The 27636-nt window shown below is 54.1% G+C and overlaps 1 protein-coding gene across 1 annotated transcript; it reads right to left on the reverse strand.

Annotated features, from left to right (window-relative positions):
* Positions 1 to 1179: 1179 nt before the first annotated feature.
* Positions 1180 to 21396, reverse strand: EMX1 (empty spiracles homeobox 1). Its single transcript, XM_047747095.1, has 3 exons — positions 19627 to 21396; positions 13720 to 13904; positions 1180 to 3898 (listed from the first exon to the last, which is right to left on the reverse strand). The coding sequence occupies exons 1-3, from the start codon at positions 20159 to 20161 to the stop codon at positions 3731 to 3733; spliced, it is 888 nt and encodes a 295-aa protein (XP_047603051.1). The 5' UTR covers positions 20162 to 21396; the 3' UTR covers positions 1180 to 3730.
* Positions 21397 to 27636: the final 6240 nt, after the last annotated feature.

Here is a 27636-nt window from a genome sequence, read left to right on the forward strand (position 1 = left end):
GGGAAGAACATGGGGTCTAGTAGGAAAAGAACATCCGAATGTGCAATTTGAGAGAAGGTGTGATTCCGGGGTCTCTCGTAAGCCCTGGGAGCTAGAGTGGTGATGAGGGGAGTAGGGAGCGAGGGCCTGGGGCGCTGGGTGGGTCATTCATGGAGTGAATGTCTCCCCAGGTCTTGGGGAGACAGGAAGATCATAAGCCGGTGGCCACAGCCTGACAAATGAGGGGGTACGACTGGGACAGGTGGCACACCCCGCCCACGCGCACCGCCGCACGCCCACACACACCCACACAGTCACACTCGCGCACACACGCCCACAGCCCTCCCAGACACTCCCAGACACCCTCACATGCACTCACCCTCACACACACCCCAGACAGCAGATGGGGCGCTCGGGTAATTGGTTAAACCTGTTCCCGATGTCTGGCTCCGCATTGGCAGCGCCTGTCTGACAGGAAAGCTGGCTGGGCCTGCACCACTCAGCCTGCTGGCCTCCCTGCCCCTCCCCCTGCAGGGCTGCCCGGGAGCAGGGGCTCCCGCAGAGGCCTGGGGGGCGCCCCCTTCCTGGCTCCCTCCTGGGCAGAACCCAGCTCACTGGGCCCGGGGTTCTGGGAAGCCCCACGGGAGGCAATCACGGCGCCCCCGAGGAGGAGCTGGTGAAAACCGAGTGCAGAGACACCAAGAGCACAAGCCCTGCGGCTACAGAGCTGTGGGGGCTAATCTCGGAAAGTTCCATGGACGCCAAGAGCATAAAGATCGTTCCCTGAAGCAGAGGCACGTGGCTCGGGCCATGAGAATTAAGAACGGCTGCCCCACGTTCCCTCCACTTAAGCCCCATGTAGCGTGGGGTTGCCTCTTGTCAGTGTCTCAGCCATCTGACCCTGCAGGGCCTGGGAGGCCAGCCCAGCTGAGGGGACATAACAATGCCAGGCTCCTTTGGGGAAAGCCAGGCCAAGTAGCCCCTGTCCACCTGTCCACCTGCAGGGCCCCGATCTCCAAGAGCAAGGAGGAGTCTAGGGAGGGATGGGAGCGTCATTCCTCGGCTTCTTCTCCCCTTCCCGGCTGCATCTGTGTCTCTTTGAGAGAAACTTTGGTTTGTTCCCTGGAGAGGGCCCAAAAACTCCCAAATTAGCAAACCTGGCAAGCCGGCAGCTCAGAAAATAGTTCATCCTGATTCCATGTTTTTCAGGCTCACAGAAGCCTTTATTAATGAAGTCACAACACCAATATTTACCGTCTGCAGGGAGAGGCACAACACGGGGGATGGATGGGAGTGCGGTGGGGACTCCCGCCCCGCCCCTCGCGGGCCTGGCCTAGGAAGATTGGCAGGTTTCCTTGGGTCCTTTCCAGCCCTTTATCTGGATGACAGGGGCGGCTCTGCTGTGATCCTCACGCACCCCCTCCCCCACCAAGTGAGAGAATCTGGAGAGGAACAGTTCTCCCATTCCTCTGCCCCCACCAGTGCCAAAAGGACGCCTCCCCTTCTCCACCTCACCCCACTGGGGTGTACATGCTCCCCAGAGGTTATCCGCCTGCTTGGCAGCGAGAGAACGCACCTTGAGGTTAGGACGTTCGAGTTGTAAGGAGTGTGTTTCCTGGTGGAGGGGGTGGGGAAGGGCATTGGGATGGGAGAAAGCCCTTTAGTTTCTAGCATTGACTGGACCCAAGCGAGATGCTGACAGTCCGGGCAAAAGGACCTTCTGTGCTTGGATCCCTGCATGTGCCCCAGACAGCAGGTCTTCAACATGGACGTCAACATTGATCAAGTCCCCAGCACATTCCAGGAGCCCAGAGAAACACAAGTAAAGGCACAGCACAGGCGAAACCCATGGCTTACTGGGGGACAGGGATGACAGGGGCAAGACTGAAGTAGAGGGCACCAGGAGTGAGGTAGGAGAGGCCAAGGCTGGGAAAGAAGTAGGGGTAGAGTGAGGGGCTTAGGATGGGCGTGACACAGTCCTATGCGCTAGCCAGAGTGTGGAGGGACCTCCTCTTTGACATCCACACAAACCTCATTACGCCTACCACTCCTTCCCTTCCCTCCCCTCCCCACGCCCTGGGAGCCATGGGCACTGCTTCCCAAGGTAGAAGAAACCTTGGCTGTTTGCCAAGGTGGGCAGTCCTGAAGGAGAACTGGTGGGGAGATGAGTCAGTGGTGAATGTGTTGGATTCGAGGTGCCAGGGGGCCTGGAGGCAGCAGATGTGGGCAGCAAGCTTGGTGGGTCTGCAGCTCGGCAGGGGTCAGCTGGAGGGAGTCCGGGGAGCCAGGAGAAGTTCCGGACATAGATGTGAAGCCCCAGGGGCAGGGCACAGTGAAGAGGCAGGAGGCACAGGGACTGGCCCTGATGAGGAACAGGGCCGATGAGGCAAGGACAAGACAGGAGGACGGAGGGGCAGGTGACAGTGTCAGAGGCACTGAAATGAAGGCAGGGGTGTGGGAGTCAAGGAGGGAACGGCCAGAAGAGAACGGTGTAAGTAAAGCCGAACAGGTGGCAGCTGAGTTTGGCCCCAAGGGTGCTGGTAATCGGTGATTGGTGATGTCATCAGCACAGGCAGAGGGTTGGGGAGCACACGGCAGGTGAAGAAGTGGAGACAGGTCTGGATGTCGTAAGGGAAAGGTTAGGAATACAGGTCTTGCGTTTTAAAGATGAAGGAATTGTGACAGGAGGAAAGGCTAGCAGACAACCAGAAGGGCAGGTGGATTAAAGAGCTCAGTCAGGCCCTGCCCTATTTCTCTTTCCCGGCTAGAGGCCCTGCGTCCTTGGGGACAGGTGGTGGGCTCAGCCTTATGCCCCATCTCGAAAGCTTTCCTCTGCATGGTGTGTGTTGGGGGGGGGGTGCTCTGGGGATGGATGAGTGTCCCAGCGGGGCCAGAACCTGGGCCTGGGATGGTCAGCTTCTATGAATGGTGCTCTGCCCCCAGCCCTCCCTTTCACTCCCAGTGTCTCTTCACTTGAAGGAGCCCCCAGCATCTCTCAGTAGGCGCATCTCTCAGCACGCAGAAGTGGGCATATTCTGTCTCTCCCCTAAGCCACATGTGCCTGCTTCCCACTGCTCCATAACCTTGGAAAGGCCTGAGTGTAGTTAGCCTCCCTTAAGACACAGGTTGGTCTTTCCCCACATCTAGCCTCAGTTTCCCTTTCTCTAGAGCTAGAGCTCAAGATCAGGGTGGACCACCATCAGAGGAGTAAAGGTAATGGGTTGAGTCTCCCAGGCCCTGCCCCAGGCTCCCAAGTGCTGTACAAGCTTGCTCTGCCTGTCCCCACTTGGTCCCCAGAGCCCGAATCCACCCCCCAGGCTCACAGGCTCCGGGGGGTGGAGCTGGATGCCATGTCATTAAGAGAGAGACTTTTATTATTCCCATAGGGAAGGGAGATACAAGGGAATCACTAAGAACTACAGTGGGTGCCTGGAAAATAAATTAAAACAGAAACGCATCAAAACAAACAGGAGATCAGAGAAGTGGAGAATGGCTGGGAGGCTGCTGTGGCCGGCGGCCTGCCCAGGCAGGCGGGCTCTCTGAGGAGAAGGTGGAGGAGTCCCAGGCCTCAGCCAGCCCATTTCTTGTCCTTCCGTCAGCAGTGGCCCCAGGCTCCAAGCCCTGTGCGGCCGTGGCTCGAGGCCTCCCCGAAGCCTGGCGGGAGAGCGGCCAGAGTCCAGCTGGGCCCACCCAGGGGCCCTGGCCAGCAGCGAGCAGGTGCTCTGCTCTCGTGGATCCGAGGCTGCCCACCCTAGTCATTGGAGGTGACGTCGATGTCCTCCCCGTTGGCCTGCTTCGTGGCGATGCGCCACCGGTTGATGTGATGGGAGCCCTTCTTCTTCTGCTCAGACTCAGGCCCCTCTTCCTCCAGCTTCTGACGCTTGTACTTTGTCCTCCGGTTCTGGAACCACACCTTCACCTGGGCCAGGGAGGGAGGGGCAGAAGTAAGAAACACCCAGGAGGCCCCCAGAGCAGCTCCTGGGGTCTCAGTGCCCAGGCTGAGCTGGGAGCCAGATGGGGAAACCAAGGCCAGGGTCCTCTCCTCTGGCCAGGTGCCACCTGCTGGATCTGAAAGACTACGCTTCCAGGTGTGAATGAGGTGGGGCGGGGAGAGGACACAGGGGGCCAAGATGGGGCCATCTTCCAGTCCCTCTCACAGAGGGCAGGGAGCAATTACAGCACAGCAGAGGGGAGGAAGCCAGGCTCTGGAGCCTGGCAGGCCTGGGTCCCTACCCGTTTCTAGGGAGAGATAATAATCACTCCTTCACGAGGTGAAGGTAAAGAGTGAGTAGGCGGACGTATAAAAAGCCATTGCATGAGTCCTGATGAGCGCCTGTGGCCCTGATGTACCCCCACCCCCAGCCACCCTGTGCTCTTTGCAGCATAATGAGGCAGAGTAGACATGGCTAATAACCAGGAGGTGATGTCCACTCCAAGAGCGGTGCCCAGGACAGCCAGAGCACTCCTAGGGTCACATACCCCGCCACTCAAGGTTCCAACTAACACACCGTCTAGGTCAATCAGCTTCTCCAGAGGACCCTGTGAACAACGTCAGGTGGAATTCCCCCCACCCCACATCAGAGGTTGAGCTGGGCAGGTGGATGGCTGCTCCCTCGGGGGGCAGCTACTCATGGTGGTCTGAAACCCACTAATGAGGCCTCCTCCTTAGACACAGGGGTGCCTGCAGCCCGATCGGGGCCAGTGCTCTAAACTTCTTGCCCCCGAAGCACTGGCCTCTGCAGCCCATCCAAATATGGGAACAGGTTACACAGGAGAAACCAAAGAGTACAGAAGTGAGCTCCTCTTAAACAGAGAGGGCCCCCTGCTTCTGTGTCAGGCAGTGAGAGTCCTGACAAGGGGAGGGTTCAAAAGCCGATAGCTGTCCTCTGTGATGGGGGGGGAGGGAGGGCTTGGAGGGGCAGGTAAACAATGCTAAGCTCACCTCCTCCAGGAAGCTGCCCCAGATTTAGCCATATCTCTCCTCACCCCTCACTTCTCCCACCTCCCCCGGCATTTGCTCAGTGTCCAAGATACAGCCTTTAACATCCTCTTATGCATGATCAAGGAGGGCTCCCTAACTAGACCTAGTGCTCGAGATGGTGGAGGAAGCCTCGCTCAGTCTGTCCGCTCCTGCTGGCCTTGCAGAGCCAGGCCATCGCCTGCCCGCCCCCATCCTCAGAGTTGGCGAAAGTGGGCCTGAGCGCAGATTCTTTGCTAAGTTCCTTCCCTGTTCTGGGCTTATGCCCCTCATCTGTAGGAGAGATGTTTTTCCGGCGGCTTTGCAGCTCCAGGGCACCTCCTGGGCTTTTGCTCCCAAGAGTCCCTGGGGGAGGTGACACAGAGATGGCAGAGACATGGATGGTTTCCTGAAATCGAGAGCTCATTTACAAAGCCAGCAGGTGCTGTTGGCTGCCGCTGGGTGACCCCTGGTGTCCCTGCCGGCGGTGAGTGGGAGGTCGTGTGTGTGGAATGATGGTGAGCATACTCGGTTTTTGGCAGCAGCAGTGAATGCTGAGGGAAGATCCTGGAATGGGTGGGGACAGGGGCCATCCTCAGAAGACGACCCACTCCAAGAATGGTGGAAAAGCACAGGCTGTAGCTATAAAACAAGGCAGTGTTGGGCCAAAAGCAGGCCTCATGTCAGGGCACAGGGAGCAGTTTCCTGCCCAAGACGCTCTGCCTTCATGCCTCCCAGGCACGGCCCCCTGTCCGCTTCATGGAGCCCACCCAGTCCAAGGCTTCCCCTAACATCTCCCTCTCCCCAGGGAGACCCTGCCCTTTAATTTTAGAGCACTGGGCGGGGGGTGGGGGCATGGAGCTAGGGATAGGAAGAAATGAAGCCCCTGGCCTCAGTGGATACAGTAAGGGAGGGAGGAGCTTCTTCCCTCGTCTCTAAGGCAGGGGGCAAACTCACCGCCTGCCTGTCTCACCTCAGACAGACAAAGGAAAATGGTAGATGCTCTGGGGGCAAGACTTCTAGATCCCATAACCACCTTTCTGGGATAAAGGGCAGGCTGGGCTCTGGGTGGTTCTCAGCACAGCTGCATCTGGCCCCTGACTGTCCTCGCCCCCCATCCGAGAGCCCACTGACACTACGCCAGCCAGTAGGTGGGTGAGTGCCTGGGATGCCTGGATGCGGGCCGGAATGGCATTATCGAGGGCCCTCGAGGCTGGCCAAGGGCTAAGCCAGCCCAGCCGAGGGATGGGGCAATTGGGGAAGCTCTGGGCTACACCAGGACAGCTGGCCCCTTTCTGCATCTTCTCCCTCCCACACACACTCCAAGGCTCCTTTCGGGAAGGAGACTTGTCTGGAGTGGGGTGGACCCAGCCTGCTACCCTCACCCCACAACACCAGCCTGAACGAGGAAAGTCCTCAATGGTGGAGCTCCAGGCACACGGTACTTTTTCTGGCAAGAGCCACCTTTCCTGGGCACCCAAATGAAAGGGCATCCTGAATATTTTCTCCATGAAAACGACCAGGGTCAAGGAGGCAGCTTTCTAGAAACAGGGAGGTAAATTGTCTCCTAAGGCAGACTGGCTATCTTGTGAACAGCCTTAGGCTGAGTGACCAGATGCTGTTTACAAAGACTGTAATAACAGGGGGCTGCTTATGACTTAATAATGTCAGTGAAAAGGGCAGGATACGGTTTGGGCACAGTGTGATCACAACCATGGGAAAACAAAATCTATGCATGGGGAAAAAAGACTAGAAGGAAATGTACTTAAAGTGTGGGTGACATTTCTTTCTTCTTTCCACTTTTTGTCTTTTCCTTGATGCATTAATAACAATTAAGAGTTATTTTTTCTGGGACGCCTGGGTGGCTCAGTTGGTTGGACGACTGCCTTCGGCTCAGGTCATGATCCTGGAGTCCCGGGATCGAGTCCCGCATCGGGCTCCCAGCTCCACAGGGAGTCTGCTTCTCTCTCTGACCTTCTCCTCGCTTATGCTCTCTCTCACTGTCTCTCTCTCAAATAAATAAATAAAATCTTTAAAAAAAAAAAGAGTTATTTTTTCTTAGAAAAAAGAAAAAGAACTGGGCTCTGAGTGTAGTAGGAGGCCAGAGTGACATTACCCCGGAATCCAGCGGGGTGATCTGGGGTCACCCCAGAGCCCTTTCCCTGGAGGACAGAGGCCCTAGAAAGGAACCAGGTCATGCAGTGTGTGTCCCGCTCTGAGTGCTAGCTTTACGAAGCTGTATTTATTCTGTACCCGCTTCCCCACCATACCCGCACACAGGCCCTGGGCACCATCAGGATGTTGGCTGAAGAAACCCCTCCCCAATCTGTGACTCCTATGGGTTTGGAGAGAGGTCCCTTGTGGCCTCCCAAGTCCCCATCTCACCGACTGTCTCAGTGTTTCAGAGAAGCCAGATCCTTCCAAGCTTCTCCATGTTTACCTGAGTTTCCCTGCCTGGAGTACTCTTGCTTAGCCTTCAAAAGCCTGCTCAGATGTTCCTGGGCTGGACCTGCCCTGCTGCCTGTCTGTGCTTCCCGAGTAACTCTCCCTGTGTCAGCAACAGGGACCCCAGCAGTGCGTTCATTTACTTCTAAAACCTCTGTCTGCTTATCAGGCGGTGGGAACCTGGAGAACCAAAGCAGCGTAGTAGTGTGGGCTGGCGTCCCCCTGGGCACGTGCCGGTCTGTTCAGCAAGCTGGCTACAGGTGAAGTACCTGGCCCTGTGCTCTGGGCAAGAGGTGCCTCGGCCAGACATGGAGAGCCCAAGAAAATCGGTGGTGGAGGGATTGAGGTCTAATCAGAAAAGCGGTTTGGGAAGTGCGATGGCTGGAGAGATGGGATTCTTTTTAGGCATAGTTCAGTGGACACTTCTACAATAGGGTCAGTTCTTAATTCTCCATGTTGTGGACTGGGTTAACCACTTCTAGGGAGAATCTGGGGGAGGGAGGGAGACTTACTGAGGCACAGGAGTCAGCATGAGTCAAACAGGATGAAGAAGGTGCTGTGGAGGAATGAATGAACGCATGCGTGCGTTAATGTATAAGAGGACCGGCTGATGTATGTAACATTAATGAATGAAGGTGTGCATGTATTGATGAGCAAATGAATTGACGAAGGAACTAACATACAAGCAAACTACAGCTCCAGCCAATTATTTCACTTTACTTTTGAGTAACCTGCTATTTGAATGACCCAGATTTGGATCCCTTCATTTCCACTGGTCCCCAACTTTAGCCCATCCCAAATGGAAGAGTCTGCCTATATTCCTGCCTGCCTATATTCAGGAGAATACTTGTCTGCAAGGTGTTCAAACACTCTATCAAGGTAATAGCCCTCTCTGCTGGGGATCCATTTCCTATTATTTGATCATATGAGCTACTCCCACTCTCAGGGTCAAGCCCGATGCCATGCTAGGCCCACCAAACTGAGGGAGGTCACCTCTGACTCCTTGTCAACCACAGCCCAACTCGTCCTAAGCCTTCCTGCCTCCTCCTCTGCCAGATCATCTGGATGCTTGCCCTCACTCTCAGAAAGACATCACAGTCATCTGCCTCCTTAGGACTAGCCCCTAGGGACCTACTCCAGTCTCCCTCACCTCCCCTGCCCTATTCTGCCTCCCACTGGACTCTGGAACTTGAGTGACGCAGAAGTTCTTGGAAAAGAACCAAGACCTGGAGAAGAGATGAGTCCGTCTCAGGACCGACAGTGAGCTAGTAACAAATGTCTCTTGACCTTCCCTAAAATTCAAGTCATTTGGATATCTCCTTCTCAACCATCATCTCAAAAGCAGAGTTTTTCAGGGGCATCTGGGTGGCTCAGTGGGTTAAAGCCTCTGCCTTCGGCTCAGGTCCTGATCCCAGAGTCCTGGGATCGAGCCCCGCATCAGGCTCTCTGCTCGGCAGGGAGCATACTTCCCTCTCTCTCTACTTGCCTCTCTGCCTACTTGTGATCTCTGTCTGCCAAATAAAATTAAAACAAACAAACAAACAAACAAACATTTAAAAGCAGAGTTTTTCAGAGCAGGAATGGACCCCAAGAAGTCTCCTTACCAATGCCCCAGAGGGAAAAACCCACAGGCAGGTAATCAGACACTCTTTCCTTCTGAGACCTCCCCACCTGTTCTTGGGCCCCAGGATGGTGGCCAGACTTGACACCTCCTGCTGCATCTTAATCCACCTACATCAAACCCTCCCCTTCCTTCCCACCAATGTAGAACCCTATGCAACCCTCCAAGCTTTCTGGGCACCTTCCACCCCTGCAGGTCTCCCCTCACTTCCCTCAGCCCACAGCTGTGACTTCAAGGAGACTCTAGTCACTCCTTGTGCATATTCTGCCAGCGTGCACACTTTACAATTCCCCCCATCACAAATCTCCAAGGCCGAGGACTCCATTTCTGCACCCCTTTGTCACAGCTCAAAGCCAGAGAAGGTGAAGAAACACCTGCTGAACACATCAGAGCAGGAGGGGCAGCTGGAAACACTGACCGGCTGATCAGCCTGGACTCCTTCCCCATACACCTAACATGCCACCCCTATGCGTGCACATAAGCACCCGAGCCGCCTTCCATGCCACGTATATGTGATATCACGTGACTTTGGGCATCAATCACACTGCCTGCATGTGCCCCACACTGTAGCACATACATGTTACACACACCCATTACAATACATACATTCACTTCCACTCACAGCTCTGATCTGACTCTAATCCGGGTCTGCCCCACCAGAACTGAAGCTTAGGACATCACCCAGTCATCCGGATCAGACTCCAAAGCAGCGCCACAGCAGTGAGGAGCAAGTGATCAGAGCCAGAAAGGAGAACCAGCCCTTTCCCAGGACCACTCCCTCCACTCTCTGGATTGACCCGTGGCCTTCCCCGCATAGATACCCAACACTCCACCAAACATACAAACCTGCCCCAACAAAGAAGTTCAGCTTGCCCACCTCCCAACACTTCATACTAAAGCTTTGAGCATACAGAGACCCCTGAGCCCTAAATTAAGACCCACACACTGATTTCCTTATTCCTACCAGGAGTTTTACCCACGAACTGGTGGATAAAACTAGAACATCTAAAATAAAGTGCAAGGGAAGAATAGAAAACAGAGACACAGGGAGGTGTCAGTGACTACAGAAAGCAAGGGCAATGACTGATAAAGTTAACACATGGAGATGTGTACAATCCACAGAAATTTGCCTCTTTTTTTTTTTTAAGATTTTATTTATTTGACAGATAGAGATCACAAGTAGGCAGAGAGGCAGGCAGAGAGAGAGAGGAGGAAGCAGGCTTCCCGCTGAGCAGAAAGCCCGATGCAGGGCTTGATCCTAGGACCCTGGGATCATGACCTGAGCCGAAGGCAGAGGCTTTAACCCACTGAGCCACCCAGGCGCCCCAGAAATTTGCCTCTTTATTCCATACATGTTTATGGAGCATCGACTCCTTGCTCGTCACTGAGCAGGACCCTATAGAGTACAGAGAGAGAAGCAGGAAGGCTTGACCCCTGACTCCCAAAGCTGGCCTGTTGTTCATCAGAATCACCCAGAGAGCTGTTTTAAAAACATTTCCTGGATCCTATCCTGGAACTTCTAAGAGAATCTCCTGAATGGGGCCTGGGAATCTGTATGTTGAGACATCCTTGTGAGATGGAACTAGCCAGTCTACAGAGTGACATTTGGACGTGGTAGATAATTTCACAGCAGCAAAGTCCTATGCGTATTATGATATACCGGAGCTGTACTGTGAGCTCTGAGAACTTGGAGGGAGCACTATACAGAAATACAGAGGAAAATATAGATGAGACAGAAACTCAGGGCTGGAAAGAACCATGGAGTTCATTTCATTAAATGTTACAGATACAGCAACTGAGGCCCAGAAAGAAGACAAAGACAGAGCTGATGACACGATAGATAAGCAAATACCCTGTCAGTAGCTAACTAGATCTGTATAGAGGGAAGCTTGAGAAGGATGGTAGGTACACAGAAGATAAAACAGAATAGATGATAAGGAAATAATCAACAATTGGGTGAGAGCTAGTGTTAGTTAGGAGGAAGAAGAATGTAATTAATAGAAAATAGGAAATATAAATTAACCAGCTTTGGAGAGGCATTTTAAGGAGCTCAGACAGAGAAGTATGTGGCTAGATATAAAACAGCTATCTGTACAGGATGGATTGGAGAGCTCCTAGAGACAAATGTAGTTAATGTAGTTACTGACAGTAGAAATAGATGGCAGGGGACTGACGGCAGAAATGGATGTTTGACAAATAGCCAATAGTTGGAAATGACAGGTAGGCTTGCCCAGTAAATACTGAAAGATGGATAATTAATTAGGTAGCCTAAGTCCAAATGATAAGTTACAAGAGGGACAGAAAGACAGCTATGATGGTGAAGGAGACCAGATATGGCAGAAGAAACACCAGACTAATTCAGGAAGCCCAGTCTAGGGGCTTACTGTAACACTAACCACCTTGATATATATACTACTTTACGCAGAGGGAAGGGAAGGACTGGGGATAAGAATTCATATTATTTGAATTCCTATTACATGCCTTTAATCCTTAAACAATCTATTTTCCAGATGAGAAAATTAGAACTCAGAGAGGTTGAGTAACTTGCACAAGGTCACACAGTCAATTAGCAAGGAGGCAGATAATAAAATCCAATCTGTCCTCCTAGGGAGCTCTGCCCACCTCATCTCTCTATCTCAATCCTCACCTGAAAAGAGGAGCCTTTACAGGATGGTTTCTCAGACTCAAGCCTCCCATAGTTCTATTGTGGTTTTTTGGTTTTTTTGGGTTTTTTTGTCCCATATGCTAAAACCAGCTCATCTATAGATAGAACGAGATTAGACATGAGTTTTGATAGTTAAGCTGGATATACTATATTATTCTACCCAGTTTTGGTTTAAATGTGTTTGAAACATAACAAAAATGAAGGAAACAATCATTACATTTACTAACTGGCATTGTGGGGAGCAAACAGGCAGCTAGATTCGGTTTGAAAGAAAGTGAATTAAAAATGCCCTCACTGAGCTAAAAAATTAAAAGTTTAAAAACAATGACATTATTTCAACAAGTGTTAATCTGTGGGTGGGAGGATTATAAACCGTTTTGTTTTCTTACACTTCTGCAATTAAAATTTAATAACTAATACTTTTTAAATGATGCTAACTATAAACACCATTCTTAAATTGACACCTTGTTTTAGACAACTTTAAAACACTGTTTGCCATGAGGGAACGGGGGTATTATTTTATTAACTTCTTTTTTTAGCGTATATTTCTTCTAAACATTTTAAAAATTATCTTGGCTGTTTTGTAAGCTTTAGCTCTGTAGTTAGAACAGCCCAACCAGCAAATCTGAAAAAGCATGGGTCCTGCGGTAGAGGAGAAAGTAATGTGTGATTAAATGGAGCATCAGACAGATAAGACGTCTTGACAATAGAAACCAAAATAGAATGTGAGGACCAGCCAGTGATGTCTGCTGGGGGACTGGGGAGGCACTTAGGATCTGGATTCCCCACTGGGCCCCCTTCCTATTTTCACTACTCCGTGGGAGACTCCAGGCTGTCCCCCTCCCCGCAAGACACCTCCTCAGGGCACTAGGATGGAAGGTAGTAGGGGCCAGACCACCCAAAATGGGGAGAGGATGATAAAAAGCCCGAGGGGCCCCTGGGCAAGCAAGCGGCCTTCTCTCATTTGCACATCTGGGAGCTTTGAGGGATGGAAGGGAGTACCATCTCCCAAGGCCTATCCAGACACTGAAATCAGCCTCCAGGGAAGCAGCCAGCCCCTACAGCTATATCGGATTCCCAGGGACCAAGAGCTCAGGCGGTCCTTCCACACAGCATTTATTTAAGGCAAAGTCTTCACTTACAATAAACCCAAATCTGCCTCCATAGAAGTCTAATCTAGTTCTTTAATTTTTTCTTTTCTTAATTATCAGTTACAAAAATACTCCGTGGTTACCCTAATTTCATCCAGTTCAAAACCTCTCCAACGCCACTGGAGTTTGTTCCCTCCCCAACTCAACAGCCCTCCAAGTGTTTGAACGCAGTCCCTGAGTCCCCGAATCTACTTTTCCACCATTCCCACTTGCCTCCCATGTCTGCGCGCCCCAAACACCAGTTTCCAGAGCCCTAGCAGCCTGCCTGCGCAGAGATCAGCGCCCCCCTCCGACCCCAAGCAGGGCTGGCCCCTTCCTGGCTGTTTCCTCGACTTCTGATGTTTATAGCCTGAGGACACGTGGGCTTTCTCCCCACACCACAGCCGCTGGTGGGCAGCCCAGGCCTCCGCCAACTCGGCCCACGAACAGCAGCAAAGCCGGTGCGGGGGGTGGGAAAGGGCCGGGCCTCCCACAAAACCGTGAGCACCCCAGAGGAGAGGCGGGAGAAGAGCCGCAGTAACCACAGGGCTGAAACGGCTCCAGGGGACACTGGGACAGCTCGGGAGTGACAGCGGCGTGGCCCTGCCTCCTCCTGAGAACCCGGCGCCTCCTGTGGGCTTTGAGAGCAGGCTGGGCTGTGGTTTGAGTCCAGAGTCCTGGTGGGTCCTTAGAGCTTGACAGAGGCCCTGCGGCCTCGGCGAGGCTAACCGCAGCGGGAGGGAATGGGCTCTAGAGATAGGTTTTGCCGGAGGGCCGCGGGGGGTAGGGGTAGCTTTTGGAACTGAGTGGGACCGAGTCCGGGGAAGGCGGGGGCGTGAGCCCCGGGCCCCTCCTGCACCTGCCCGCCCCCACCTGCACCTGGGCCCGCGGACCGAGCGCGGGCCGGCGGGGTGGTGATTACCTGCGTCTCCGAGAGGCTGAGGCTGCCGGCCAGCTGCTTCCGCTCGGCGCCCACCACGTAGTGGTTCTTCTCGAAGGCGCGCTCCAGCCGCAGGAGCTGCGAGGGCGAAAAGGCCGTGCGGATCCGCTTGGGCTTGCGCGCGAAGGGGCCGTGCAGAAGCAGCCCGTCCTGGGGCACGTCGCTCGCTGCGGCCGCGCCGCCGACGGCAACACAGCAGGTACAGACAGAGAGAAGGGGCGCCGTGAGCCGCAGCCCGGCCGCCGGGCCGCCCTCGGGAGCCGGCCGAGCCCGGCCCTCTGGACCCGCTCGCAACCGCCCTTGGCGCTCCGTTGCCCTCTCCAATCCTTGGCTCCCGCCCCCACTTTTCCCCTTTCCCTTGTGCCGCCCCCTTCCTTAAGTCCACTCCTCTCTCCTCCCCCACACTTCCTGAGGGTTCGAGAAGCTACCCCGTCGGTCGACCGAGGCCTGGAGGAGCAGAGCAGCGGATCACTAGATGGGCCAGGAGGAGGGCCCAGGCCTAGCGAGGCGCCTGGAGCAGCGGAAGAGGCCGGGGTGGGAAAAATCCCTTAGTTCTCTTTGTCCCCTGGCCCTGCTACACGAGGAGGGACAGGGCTGAGAGTCACGAAGGTGATATGGGGAACAGTGAGGCTGCTCACCACCCTCATGCCAAACACATTTTCAGGAACTAGAAGGGACCCAAGGCACTCTCTTTTCACACCTGTTTAAACCACACTTGCAGCTAAATGCTCAGGCCACTAGCCCTCTGAAAATTCCTGCCAACAGGCCCAGGCTCTACCTTGCAAGTGGTAAAAATAGGCCAGCGGGTAGGTCAATGTCCAGGCAACACCCCAGGCCTTCAGGTAAAGCTCACTGCCCCCGGGAGACTCCTAATGCTCTCCAGTGGGAAAAGGCCTTGCTTCGTCCCTGAATAGTCCCGTGCTGAAGAAACACGTGTATAAATATCTAGATGTCATCTTTCTCTCTAATATATATAGATATAGATATATTGGTTTCTGCATGGGCGTGTGTAAATATATGCTCCAGCCTCCCTACTGTCTTTTTCTCCCATCTACCATACAGGATTTTCAAAGACTGTAATTGTCCCTTGGCAAGTGTTGGCCATCATGGGAACTCAGCTCCTACAAGCAGGAGGAGGGGCTGAACCTGGGTGGGATAAGGCCCCCGGGGTGGGGGTGGTGAGGTCAGGAAGTACAAAAGCCAAAATGAGCCTCCACCTACCACCCCACGTTCAGTAAACCCCCCACCAGGTCTTCGTGCAATCTCTGGCTTGGTTGCACATGCTCTCAGACTTGAAACAGGCCCTGATATCACCCATGGGTTCTCTTGCAGGGGCAAATATCAGTACTGTTGAGCCACTGACAATGAAGAGCCCAAGATGGAATGTTTTCACACGGTTAGCCACTGAGATTGACCGAGCCAATGAATTTCTCCAGTAATGGCCCACTGGTTTTACCCAGTTTGACCTGTTGTTTTGTTTAAGGCAATTGTTTGGATCTCAGCTGAGATTTTCCATTTCTGGAAATACCTCTGTAAGGGAAGTAAGGGCACATCATGGACATACTATTGCTAAAACTCTCCAGGTAACTGTTCGTGTCCCTCTGCTGGTGGAAACTGACTGGCGTTACTTTCTCCAACTCCTTGGGCTTTGGAGGCTTACACAGGTGTCTTTTATTGCTGGGTATTGTTCCCCCCCTCCCGTTCTAGAACAAGGTTGCCAGAAGGGAAATGAAGTCCCCTGACAATCACATTCCCATTTCAAGTGGCTGGATCTGTGCAGCTACAAGAGGGAGTGGCATCACACCTTGGGGAGATGGAAGGGGACGCTCTGCCCAGTGGGCCCTTCAAGGTGGAGGCAGGTCCAGGGCTGTTAGGCCTGAATGAAGGAAGTTTAACTGGTGGTGGTGAAGGGGATAGATGATCAAGGGAAGTGGTCTGGCAGAGAGGAGGAAGTAAGAAGGAATGAAAGGAGGAGCCTGATCCAAGTAGGAATAAGAATTAAAGTCTTAAGTGGGTACCAGTGTGATAGGCCAGAGAAAGGTGGAAGAGGTGGGTGGGAAGCAAACCCTTCTTGCTGATGTTAAACTGCTTCAGCACACGGTGTGGTTCTGAGCCTGGGTGGAGTCCCAACAGTAGTTTTGCCTCTGGACAAATAAGCTGGGCAGGGAGAAGGCCTCGCTCATCCCAGAGTTCCAGGGTTGGCCTCAGCAGCTCAATTGGCCCAGGCTTGTCAAAAGTGAGGTGGCAGCCTGGAGAGACCCTGTAGATGGGAGTGAATGGGGTGCAGGGGTGTCAGGGACAATCTGTGGCTGGGAGAGCAGGACTGCAGTCTGCCTCGGTGTGTATGGTTTGATGGCCGTTTTGTAATTCTGGGGGTATGTATTGGTCCCTTGCATGGTGGACTTCTCTGTGTTTGTCTTCATAAACCCAAAGTGGAGGATGGAAGCAACAAGCTTACTCTGTCCTTGTGACATACACACATCCCTTTGCCTCAAGTCTGGCTATTTTAAGAAAAGCTAGGCTTGGTTTACTGTCATGCCCTGTTGGGGCAGATAGACTGTCCTTCAGGCTATGTCCACATGTACCCGCAGAAACATAGGGGTCCATCTGACCCAGCCACGAAGAAGCAAGGGGCAGGAAAATGACTCCGTATACTGAAAGGTGATGACAGACTGGATTTCAAAAGAAGCAAGGTTTTTTTTCCTGTAAGAGAGAGGGGGTTTAGTGCAAAACTAACTATCCGGACAAACTGATCAAATAGCTCTATGTTTCTGTAAGGATAGAGTGATGCTTTAGGCGCCTAAGTTCCTGGGCCCCTCTTGTTATGGGTAGGGGGCCTCAACAGTCCCTACCACAGCTTCAGTTTCCCTTAACTGGACCACAAGAGCAGAACAAGCTTGGGGCTGGGGCCAGTGTGGCCCGTTTCCCTGCAGTAGTTCTCACCTCTGGCAGTGGGCTGTCAGTTTCAGACAAGGAGAGGTGGAAAAGTGGAAGGAGGATGACTTCAGCTTCCCTGGAGCCAGGAGGAACTGAACCCCACCCCATTTTTCTCCAGCCTCTCAATGCAGGGAAGGCAGGGACTGGCAGGAGAGACTCCCAGGACTGAGGTGGCCGGACGTGGGAACTAAAGGATCCGAAGTGCCGGCGCTGGCCGCTGAACTCTCTTCTGGAGAGGCCGCGGCCGGCCAGGAGCTCTGAGCCGGCCGGCTGGGCGGAGGAGCCTGGGGCGACGAGTGGGAGAGGCCGGCCAAGCTGCGGAGATAACCTCATTCCCCCTCCTCCTGCCGGAACAAAGGCGCCCTTTGAAGCACCGGCCCATTACAGACGCGGATCCTTGAGGGTTGGGGCTTCCCAGGCCCCCTCCAGACGCCGTTCCCGGCTTGGAAAGTTCCTGCGTCCGGAAAATGGCACCGAAGTGCGGCCAATTCCCGGTTTCCGCCGGCTCCTCCCCTTCAGGCCTCGAAGGCTACCGGCTTCAGGATCCCGCCACCTGATCCAGACCATACCCCGTGGGCTCTTCCTCTTCCACCGCCTCGCTCCGCCGGGAAGCCGCTTCCCCGAGCGCTGGCCCGCGCTGCGCACGGAGCGCAGACATGTTCCTTTTCGTTCGTGTAGGGTTTCGTTTCTTGCATTAAAACGGGGCTGAAATGAGCATCGCAGAGACCCGGTTCTCTAGAAAACGCGGCGCCGGAGGGCCTGGGACGGCTCGGCCCGAAGCCCCGAGGCCCAGCTGGGACCGCCAGGCTCACAGCTGCCGGGCCGCGCATCGGGCGGCGGCGACGAAGACCCGACCCAAAGCTGAAACGTCTCAGGGTCGGCAAAGTCCTTCCGTGTCCAACGGATTTCCGAGTTCAAAAATGCGGCCGCACATGGCTCCATCTCCGCGTCCAGAAACGGTTCTTAAGAGAAAATTTCAACCGTTTTTGCAACTCAACAACGTGCCCGCCGGCACTGATGGCTCAGGGAGCCGCGGCAATTTCTGAGAAGGTTTTTCGGAGAATTCATGTGGGCTCGATTGGCTGGGAATGCTCAGAGCCGGAGCTGGATCTGTCGCAAGCTGTCCCTGGCCCTCGGCGCCCCGTGCCCACGGGGACGAGGCCAGAGGCGGGAAAAGCATCTAGGAGGGCGTGGGGCGCAGGGTCCGAAGCCGAGGGCTCAGCGCGGGAGGTCTTCCCCGGATGATCAGAGACCCCAGGGCTTAGGACCGGCTCTGCCCTCTCCTTAGAGCCCCTGTCCTTGCACCAGCCTCCTAACCACGGGTCCTTCTACTGCCCCGGCCCGACGGTTCAAAAATAGCCGCGACTCTCAGATCGGCCCATGGGTGCCAGGTTTTGAGACCCAGGCTGGTCTGGGCCAAAGGAGCACCGAGATGGTTTACTCAGTTCTGAATAAAACTTCAATCATTTATAGCAATAAACAATCATTGTAATTGACAGGTTTCATGCCCAAAACGGCTGACACCATAGGCTCCCTCCCCCACCGCATGATTTAGGCAAATCTTTGAAATCTGAGGGGAAACAAGTCTGCCCACAAAAATTCTTGTTCAAGTAATTACAGCCTTTTATATTGTTGGGATCTGCTGGGTCAGTATCTACTTGTCAGATGGGACTAAGCAAATTGACAAATTGGACCAGGAAAGCAGCTTCCCATGAAACAGTTCAGCTATAGCCAAAGCTTCAAAAAAGATAATTTTTCTTCTGTTATCTAGATAATGGTACCAAGCATCTGGTTTACTTTGACTGTGTAGACCGCGGTTTATCCTCAGATTAGGTTGGCAGCCGAAGCTCTAGCCATATCCTTTTCATTGGTTTCACTAAAAGCCGGGTTACCTAGCTCTGAGTTATGGAACCTCAAAAGGCTGAAGTCCAGTCCCGTCTACACTAACAAAATAAAACTGGAAACTAAGCAATTACTGTACAAATTAGGTCATTCTTTTAAAAAGAAAAAAAGGCAAGAAAAGAGAAACAAACTTTAACAAATTCCAGGAAGAAAACGAACTCCAACAAATGCAACTCTTTCCTTCGGGAAAGTCAGATAATGGAAACGTGTGTGTGTGTGTGCGCGCGCGTGTGCGCGCGCGTTTGTAAGGCTAGTGGGGGATCTTCATTAGCAAACCCGTTGCCCAGTGAAGACGTGGGAGCTCGGCTAGCCTGCGACCTTAAAAGCTCCCGCCCCCCTACTTGGGAGGACTGCCGTGGGTCCCGCAGCCGCCGGGTGGACTCCCAGAGTCGGCGCATGGCGAAGGAAGCCGGTTGCTATTGCAACCCTTCCCGACCCTGGGTCCGAGAGGCACTTGTGACTCGACAAAGTCGGGTCGAGGTTGTTGAGAAACACCCCGAGACGGTGGAGAACTCCTCACGGAACATTAACTCTCCAGTGTCCCCTCCCCGCTGCCCCTTCTCTCCGCAGACCCGGGACACGCGCGTGGACTTTGCCCCACTGGGACGCGCCAGCGAGGGCGGATATCTGGGAATTGGTGGTGGATGTGAGAGGGAAGTAGGGTCCCAGGTCCAGCCCGCGCAGAGGAAGGGGGCGGCGGGCGCTGCGCTCTCTGGACTGGGACTGGCTCAGCACCGACAGATTCTGGCAGGCCGCGGGGAGGATCAGGAGAAGAACTCCAGGGATGCGCCCGGGTTTGGCGTCCGAACCCGCACCGTTTTCTGGGCAAGCCTGGAGGTCCCAACCTGGCTCTCTGGGAGGGAACCCAACGCCGCGGAAGCGCGAACGGATCCGGCGCGGCTCTTCCCGGTTTGGGAATCGGCCTCTGCGGACCCCACAGCCTTGTTTCAACAACTTCTGAACAGCCCCCGCACGCCCCCGAGCCTCCCCCGCGCCACCGCAGGGCCAGCGCTGGCCGGCCGCCTAAGCGGGCACAGCATGGGCACTCACCCTGGAAGCGGTGGCCGAAGAAGCGGTTCCGCAGGACCCAGGGGTAGAAGTGCAGAGGGTCCCGGTGCTGGGCGCCGAAGAAGGAGTGCGGGGGCTGCAGCGGGGAGGCGCCCAGCTGGTGCGCCGGGTGCACGGTCAGCGCGGGGTGGTTCATGGCCTCGGGGAACACGAGCTCGGGCCCACCGTAAAGCGAGCGACCGGCGCCCGCGGCGGCGGCGGCGGCGGCGGCGGCGGCGGGGAAGCCGCTCACGAAGGCCGCCTCGGCCGCGCCGGGGTGAGGGTAATTGAGCGCCGTGGGCCGGAGTGGCTCCTCCGAGGCGGCCGCCGCCAGGGGATGGGAGCCGGCGCCCCCGCCGCCAGTGCCCCCGCCGGTGCCGCCGTCCTTGGCTACCAAGGACTCGATGGTAAAGCCGCGCTTGGCTGTGGGCTGGAACATGGTCGCGGTCGCCGGAGCCGAGCGAGGCAGCCGGGCTCTGGGGAGCGCTCCGCGTCCTGGCGCCGCCGCCGTGCGGGGTGTGCACCCAGCCAGGCACATGCACACACACCAGCACCCCTCACCTCCCCCGCCCGCCCGCCCTCGCTCAGACCCTGCCGGCGAGCCAGGCGCGGAGAGGCGAGGGGCGTGAGAGCGAGCGAACGCGGAGTCGGGCCACCGCGCGCAGCTAGGCGCGCCGGCCTCTGGGGCCGAGCGGGCAGCTCCCGGCGCGGGCACTGGCGCGGGTTCCGTGCGATGTTGCGAGCTGCCTCTACGGCCTGGGGGCTGAGCCCGGCCCCCTCCCTCCCGAGTCCAGCCAGGACAGACCCCCGCCCCTGGTCCTCCCAGCACTGCCCAGCTCAGCTTCGGCCGCTGTACTGCGAGGCGCGAGTTAGCCGGCACCTGCCCCGCGCTCGCCCATTGGCCGCCGCTCACCTGCCCCAAGGTGGGGGGCGGGGCGGGGCGGGGCGAGGGACGGCGGGTGGGGAAGGAGCCAGCAGTCGGAGGCAAAAAGCGGACTGGAGCCTCTGCCGGGCTGTCTAGGCCTCCCCCCAGCCCCCATCCGCCCCTCGCCACGGGCTTCTCTTCGCGTCTCTGCCCTTTTAGCTGAATCTGGCGATCGTCCCAACCGTCTCAGCCCACGCGGGAGCCCAAAAAGACGTCCGAGGGGCCTGGGGCTTCGGAGAAACTCCAACCCCACTTCCCGATGTGTAACTCAGTTGAACCCTCTCCAATTCATCCTGGGATGTCGTTTCAGTTCTCAGGCAACTTGGATCCGAGCGGAGGGAGGGAGGGTGTTTTTTTGCCCGATAAATACATTCTCTGATAACCAGGTCACTGCTCCCCGGGTCTCGGGACCCTCCCGCTCACGCTCACCCACCGTCTTTCTTCTGGGCCGCGTTCTGAAAGCCGAGGCCTTGCTCGAGAGGTTTCGCGTTTTCTGAGGGTTGCGGGGGACAGCTCCAGAAAGGGGGACGCCCAATTCTTTTCACAAGGGGCCAGGCCAGGGACAGCGCGAGAGGAGCTGCCAGAGTGGTCACTTTGCAGACCTCAAGCCGCAAATCCGGGTTCGGAAGCACCTCCTTCGCCCAACCACGGCGGCCGCGCTCTGCTCGCACCGGGACGGCGGGCCTCAGCACAGGGCGATCTGCGGCTTTCCTCGCCTTCTCTGGTCGTGGGGCTCAGGTGCAGGCGGGCCGGGCCTTAACCTGGAGCTGGCCGAGTAAGTCGACACTGTCTCCAAGAATACACATCAGCCATCACCGGAACGCAGCGGCCTCCTGGCCTCCCCTGACCCTCACCTTCCACCTGCGACCGCGGAGCCGCGGACGACTCTGCTCCGTCAGGTTTCCATTTCTTGCAATAATTTCCCGGGGGTGAGTGGGAGAGGAGAACCAGTACTCTGCAAACTTTTTCACCCGGGCCTTCCAGGCCGCAAGAGACACCTCCCCGAGGCCTAGGAGGGCGCCGGGCAGTGGTGGGGAGGCTGCGACCCGGACCCTGCCAACGCACTGCGAGGAGGGGACCGCAGCGCGCTCAGCTTCCTCGCCGCCGCCGGGGTCAGTGAGGGCGGCGCGGCCGCGGCCGGGTGCGCAGACTTGGGTCGGGCCTGCGGCGCCCCAGGCCAGGGGTTCCGCGTGCCGCGTGACTCTGCAGGGACTCCAGGCCGGGTCTTGGGAGTGGCCCGCCTGAGCGCCGGGAGCCTTGGTCCGCGAGAGCGCTTCAGGCGCCCTTGTAGCCACAAAGCGGGTTAAAGTCTATTTTCCACTCGACTGCTCCGAAAAGCCCCCGCGCGCCGACGCCGTTCCGGCCCCCTTGGGCGAGGTGGGGAGGGGGCTAAGAGGGGGGGCGGCGAGGCGACCGCACCCTGCAGCCCTTCGCGTCCGGGGCAGCCCGGAGCCGGGCGCTGCGGAGCCGCGGCAGAAACGCCTGCGGAAGGAATCCGTACCGAATCCGCGGCGAGCGCCTGTGCCCTCTTTGCGACCTCTCCGGCTCTTTTTGGCTCTCTTTACCGGTTTCTCTCTCCAGTTTCCGTCTCTGCCTGTCTATCCCCCTCCCTGTCTCTCTGCTCCACCCTCCACCCCGACTTTTCATTGATTTCTTCCTCCTCCTCCTTTGCTCCAGCCTCAGTCCTGGAAAGGGGAAGTTCCGAGTGGAGACCTAAGCAGGCCACAGCAAGAAGGGGGCGAGGGTGCGGAGCTGGGCAAAGGCACAGCTCGAGTTTTTCCGCTTTATATAGAGGGAGATAACTGGGTATTTTGTTGGAGCAAGATCCCCGCGGGGACGCGAGTTCAGTTGGATAAGCATTGCCTGGGCCTGTGCTCTGCGGCGACAGGGGGCTGCCACGGAGAAGACAGGAGCCCGAGCAAGTTTAAGCCTCCCCGGAGCCTTGCGCCCCAGCCGGAGATAAACCCCGTCGGTCCAGCCGCAGGCCCTCACCTCCTACCCCACTGAGAGGCTGGATGGTGGCCGCGAACTCACTAAACTGGGCAGGTAGAAGAGCTTGCAATCTACCGGGCCTTTCCTAGACTTGCATCTACACCGACCACATCTGTTTTCATCTATATGGTTCTGGGGATACACATTCCTGTTAACTTGATAGATCTTTATAATAGCACCTTCCCTTGTGGTGGTGCTTGTGAAATACTTTGACATCTACCCGTCTAGTTACTAACCCCATTTTACACGTGGAGAAAGAGAGTCCGGGGGACCGGTGACTTGAGTCTGGTCGCAGTCTGGATTGAGTTGGGACAGCTCAGTGATCCTGGTCGGCTCGGGTTCCACCCTCACTCCATCCGCACCCCTGCAGCTGCCTCTGACTCCCTAGGCAGGCGGCCACAGGGTTAGGGTGCTGGGTGCACTAGGTGCAGTTCTACCTTCATCCTCCCTCCCCTTTCCCTTTCCCCAGCCACCTTTCTCGGCATTCCTCTCCCTTAACCCCCCAACCTCCCTCCATCCTTTTCCTCCCTCTGCAGACATTTACCCCTTACCAGGATTCCTCTATTTCCGCTCCTCTTAGGGCCTCTTCCTCTATTGTCGCTTTTTCTGCAGTAGGTTAAGAGAAGAACTTGTCACCTTCAGGGGGTCTCTAAGCCTGCTGCTGTGTTCTTGCCCCCTTGCCCCCCTGGCCCCCATCTCTTCCTGTGCCTTCTTACTTGCCCAGTCTCTGCCTCTGATGCCCCCCAGCTGACCCGGTACATAAATGCCTCCTCTTCTCACCAGAGGACCGCAGCCCACCTTAAACCAAACCTGCTGCCCCCTCTCCCACATCTGTTCCCCAACCCTGCCTTTCCACCTATGGGTCCTCCCTCCCAAGTTGCTGAGTTCTGCCCAAAGACTGGTCGTGCCTGCCTTCTTCAGGCTGGAGGGCCCTCCCACCCCACACAGCTGCTTCCCTTTCATTCCAAGCTTGCCTGCACCTCACCCCCCCCCACCCCCCTGGACCACCCGTCCCAGCTCTGGACCCTCATCATTTTTCTCCTCCTTCCCTCCATCTCTGGAATAACCTGGGCTCAAGTCCTGACTCCTCCACTTACTAATGTGAGACATGGGGCCAATAGTCTTGCCTCAGCTTGCACACCTGCGGAAGGGGGAGCATGATCTGGGTCCTCTGTAAGGATGAGTGAGATTAGTATGCCCTGCACAGGACCAATGTGTGACTCCAGGGAGGCCGCAGTAAACGTTACTGTCTCTGCCTTTGCCCATGCGGGAAACCTGGGAACCGTCCTTAGATCCTCACTCTCTCATCTCCCTTATCCATCCTTGACTCCCGGTCTGGTCTCTGAGTCAAGTACTTCTCAAGCCTAACTTGCCTAGCTTTTTGCTCCTTTGTTGGCTAACTTCATTCTTCACCACTCAGTTCACCTCCCCCTCCCCCAGGGAAGACCCGCCCCCACTCTGACCCAGCATCCACCTGCAGAATGGAGTCACCAGTGTCTGCCCCCTGACTCCCAGGCTATGACCCCTCCACCTCCACCCCCAGCTGGGGAGCGGTGGCATCCATCACAACCACCAGCACAGGCCGGCTAAGTTTATCCAACAGAGCCCTGGTTCTCCTCCTCAGAGTCCTGGGTCTGAAGACATCCCTGGCCATTTCTTTTACCTCTCATCCCCCTTCCTCCTCTTTAGCCTACTTCACCTAGAGGTCTCTCTGCCCCACAAAAAGCCTCCTGTCCTCCTGTTTCTGCTAACTGCTTTTCACCATCTAACTTTGTAAATTTTAATCTCTCTGACTCCCTCAGTTCTCCTTGACTCAATAAGGCTTTGCAACCTGGCTTCCACCGCCATCCCACTGGGGAGATGTTCACAGAAAAAGCTCCAAAACTTTGACCGTGGTGTTATTACAATAGCAACACGTGCTTATGGAGGCAATAATAATCATAACAACCTTAAGGAATTATTGTGAGATTGAATGAGTTATACTCCCCATCTAACGGGCTTATAGCAGTGCCTAGCACCTAGTAAGCACTCGATAAATGTTAGCTATTAATTTTATACAGCTTTGCTGTCCAACACGGAAGCCATATGGCCACTGAGTGCTTAAAATGTGGATGGCCCAAATTGAAATATTCTGTAAATGTAAAATACATACCAGATTTGGAAGGCTGAGTGTTTTGAAAAATCTAAGATATCATTAATATTTTCTTGTGTTGGTTACATGTTACAATGATAACATTGATATATTGGGGTTAAAGACATATTATTAAGGTTATTTTTATCTGTTTCTTTTTATTTTTAAAATGTGGTTGCAAGAATGTTTAAAATTATATATGTGGCTCACATTATTTTACTATTGGACAGGGTTGTTATAGAAGACACAGGTAATCCAAAGGAGGGAGGGAGGGTAAATGTGCAAAAGGAAAAACAGAACTCATAATTATCATATCCTACCACCAAGAAACAACTATCATAAGGTTCTTACCTTATGATATTCTTCCAGTTCTTTCTCTCTCTATTGCTTTTCTTTAAAAGGGGTGGGGTGGGGTGGGAGAAACATACAGTTTTTGTGACCTGCTTCTTTATCTTTATTACTAACCACAATCCTCTTTGTATGCATTAAATATTCTCTCTGATTGGACATTTGTGCTGTTGACAAATTTGCGCTATTTTATTTATAAAGATTTTTATTTATTTATTTGAGGGAGAGAGCATGAGCAGGGCAAGGGGAAGGGGCAGAGGGAGAAGTAGACTCTGCTCATCAGAGAGCCTGACACAATGGATCCCAGGACCCCAGGATCACAACCTGCCTTGAGCCCAAGGCAGATGCTTAACCAACTGAGATACCCAGGTGCCCCTTGACTATTTTTCTTTCTTTCTTTCTTTCTTTCTTTCTTTCTTTCTTTCTTTCTTTCTTTCTTTCTTTTTAAAGATATATATATATATATACATACATACACACACACACATATATATTTTATATATTTATTTCACAGAGATCACAAGTAGGCAGAGAGAGAGGGGGAAGCAGACTCCCCACTGAGCAGAGAGCCCAATGCGGGACTCGATCCCAGGACCCCGAGATCATGACCTGAGTGGAAGGCAGAGGCCTAACTGACTGAGCCACTCAGGTGCCCCACCCCTTGACTATTTTAAACAAAATTTTGACCAACACCCCCATAGCTCCATCTTACCACGTCTTCAAGAGTATTGCTTTTCTATATACATTTCTAGAGGTATAATTTCAGGAAGTATAATTTCCAGATGTGTAGTATTTAACTATTCTGACCCATATTGTCAATTTGATCTTGAAAATATATCCATGTATTCCCCCGTGAGCAGAGTTTAAGGGGTTCCCTTCATTCTCTGAAATGCTCATCCGGACTGTATTTCCAAATTCCTGTCTTTTTTAGTCATAATTGTCTGTGGGCTTTTCAGCATTTGACTTCAACTCCCCTTTCTTTTGGAAACTCTCTCTTCCCTTTATTTTCCTAACACGGTATCTACCTGGTCCTGCCACCTCTGAGAATTCTTCCTCCATGGGCTCCCCTTTCTTCCCCTGACTGTGGATGTCTACTAGGTACCTTTGTCTACTCTATCCTTCTTATCGATCTGTCTGTCTGTCTACCTATCTATCTATCTATCTAATCATCCATTATCTGTCTTTACTTCCACAGTTTCAAGCAATGTCTACATGCAAGCTCTTAGAGGTTTGTAAACCCAACTCTATTTTTCCCCTGATCAAGTCGCTAGTTTTCAGTGCTTGTGAGATAATCTTCCTGGGGTGTCCCACAGGCTCCTTAGGCACTCAATATACCCCAAAACTGAGCTCCACCTCTTCCCCACCAAATCTGTGCCTCTCCCTGTCTCAGCCTCTCCTGATGACAGACCTACAGACGTAGGACATCTAGTCTCAGCCCCTAAGAGGCATCTGTGATATCTTCCTCTCTTTCACCGCCCAGCACGTCCACTCAGTCCTCAGATCCCTTCCTTTCTGCCATTCCCTCCTCTACTGTTCGACTTCAGGTTCTTGTTACCTTTCTCTGGTGACTCTCTTAATGATAACCATTTGTTGTCTCTCCTCTTCTGCAATTCATCTGACTTGTGGCTGCCAGATTTCTAGACACAACTCCATGTAAAAATGTTTTCACACAACTGTGGGACCCAAGAGCAGTTTCTTCACCTCTCTGTGACTCAGTTTGTCACCTGTAATCTGGAGATAATAATAGTACCTGGAGAGTTGTCGAGAGAACTGAAATGAGGCAATTCATGTACAGCTATTAGTGCATAGAGAACTCAGTAAGCTCTAACTGGTAGAGTCACCATTTCCAATGAAGTTCAAACTCTTATCTTGACATTCAAGGCCTTCCATGAGCAAGTGCCTACCTTTCCAGCCTCATGTCCTCTACTCACCTGTGGGTAGCCCTCACTGTAGCAGCACTGGCACCATCCAGGGTGTTTGTCAAGGGAGTCCCAGCACTCTGTGTCCTTCTGTGCATGCCCTACATACTTCCCCTCCAAACCTTGCTCAAAAACATTACAACATGTGTCAGTCCAACTTCTGAGAGGAAGGAAATTGGCAAAATTACTTGGCAAAAGTACATGAAGTCAACTACATAGAATGCTAACATCATGGGAACTTCCTTCATATTTTATGCTGCTATGTTCCCAACACTGGCACAACTGACTGGCATGTAATAGCTGCTCATTAAAGATTTGTCAACTGACATATGAATTTGAGAGACATGATTTAAAATTACGTTTGTTCTGGGGTGCCTGTGTCGTTCAGTCGGTTGAGCAACCAACTCTTGATTTTGGCTCAGGTCATGATCTGGGGTTCTTCGGTTTGAGCCCCACGTTGGGCTCTGTGCTCAGGGCGGAGTCTGCTGAAGATTTTCTTTCTCTTCTAATGCTCACGCCCCCCCCCCCCAGTATGCCCACTCTCCCGCTCTCTCTTTTTCAAAATAAATAAATAAAATATATATTTTTAAAGATTATGTTTGTTTTGAGACCATATAATAATGTAATATTACATTACATTAGGACACAAAAAAGAGGCTGTCCAAACCCTGGGAGCTTTGTCACAGAAGGAGAATTGG

This window comes from Lutra lutra, chromosome 9 (genome assembly GCF_902655055.1).
Source record: "Lutra lutra chromosome 9, mLutLut1.2, whole genome shotgun sequence".
Lineage (NCBI taxonomy): Eukaryota > Metazoa > Chordata > Mammalia > Carnivora > Mustelidae > Lutra > Lutra lutra.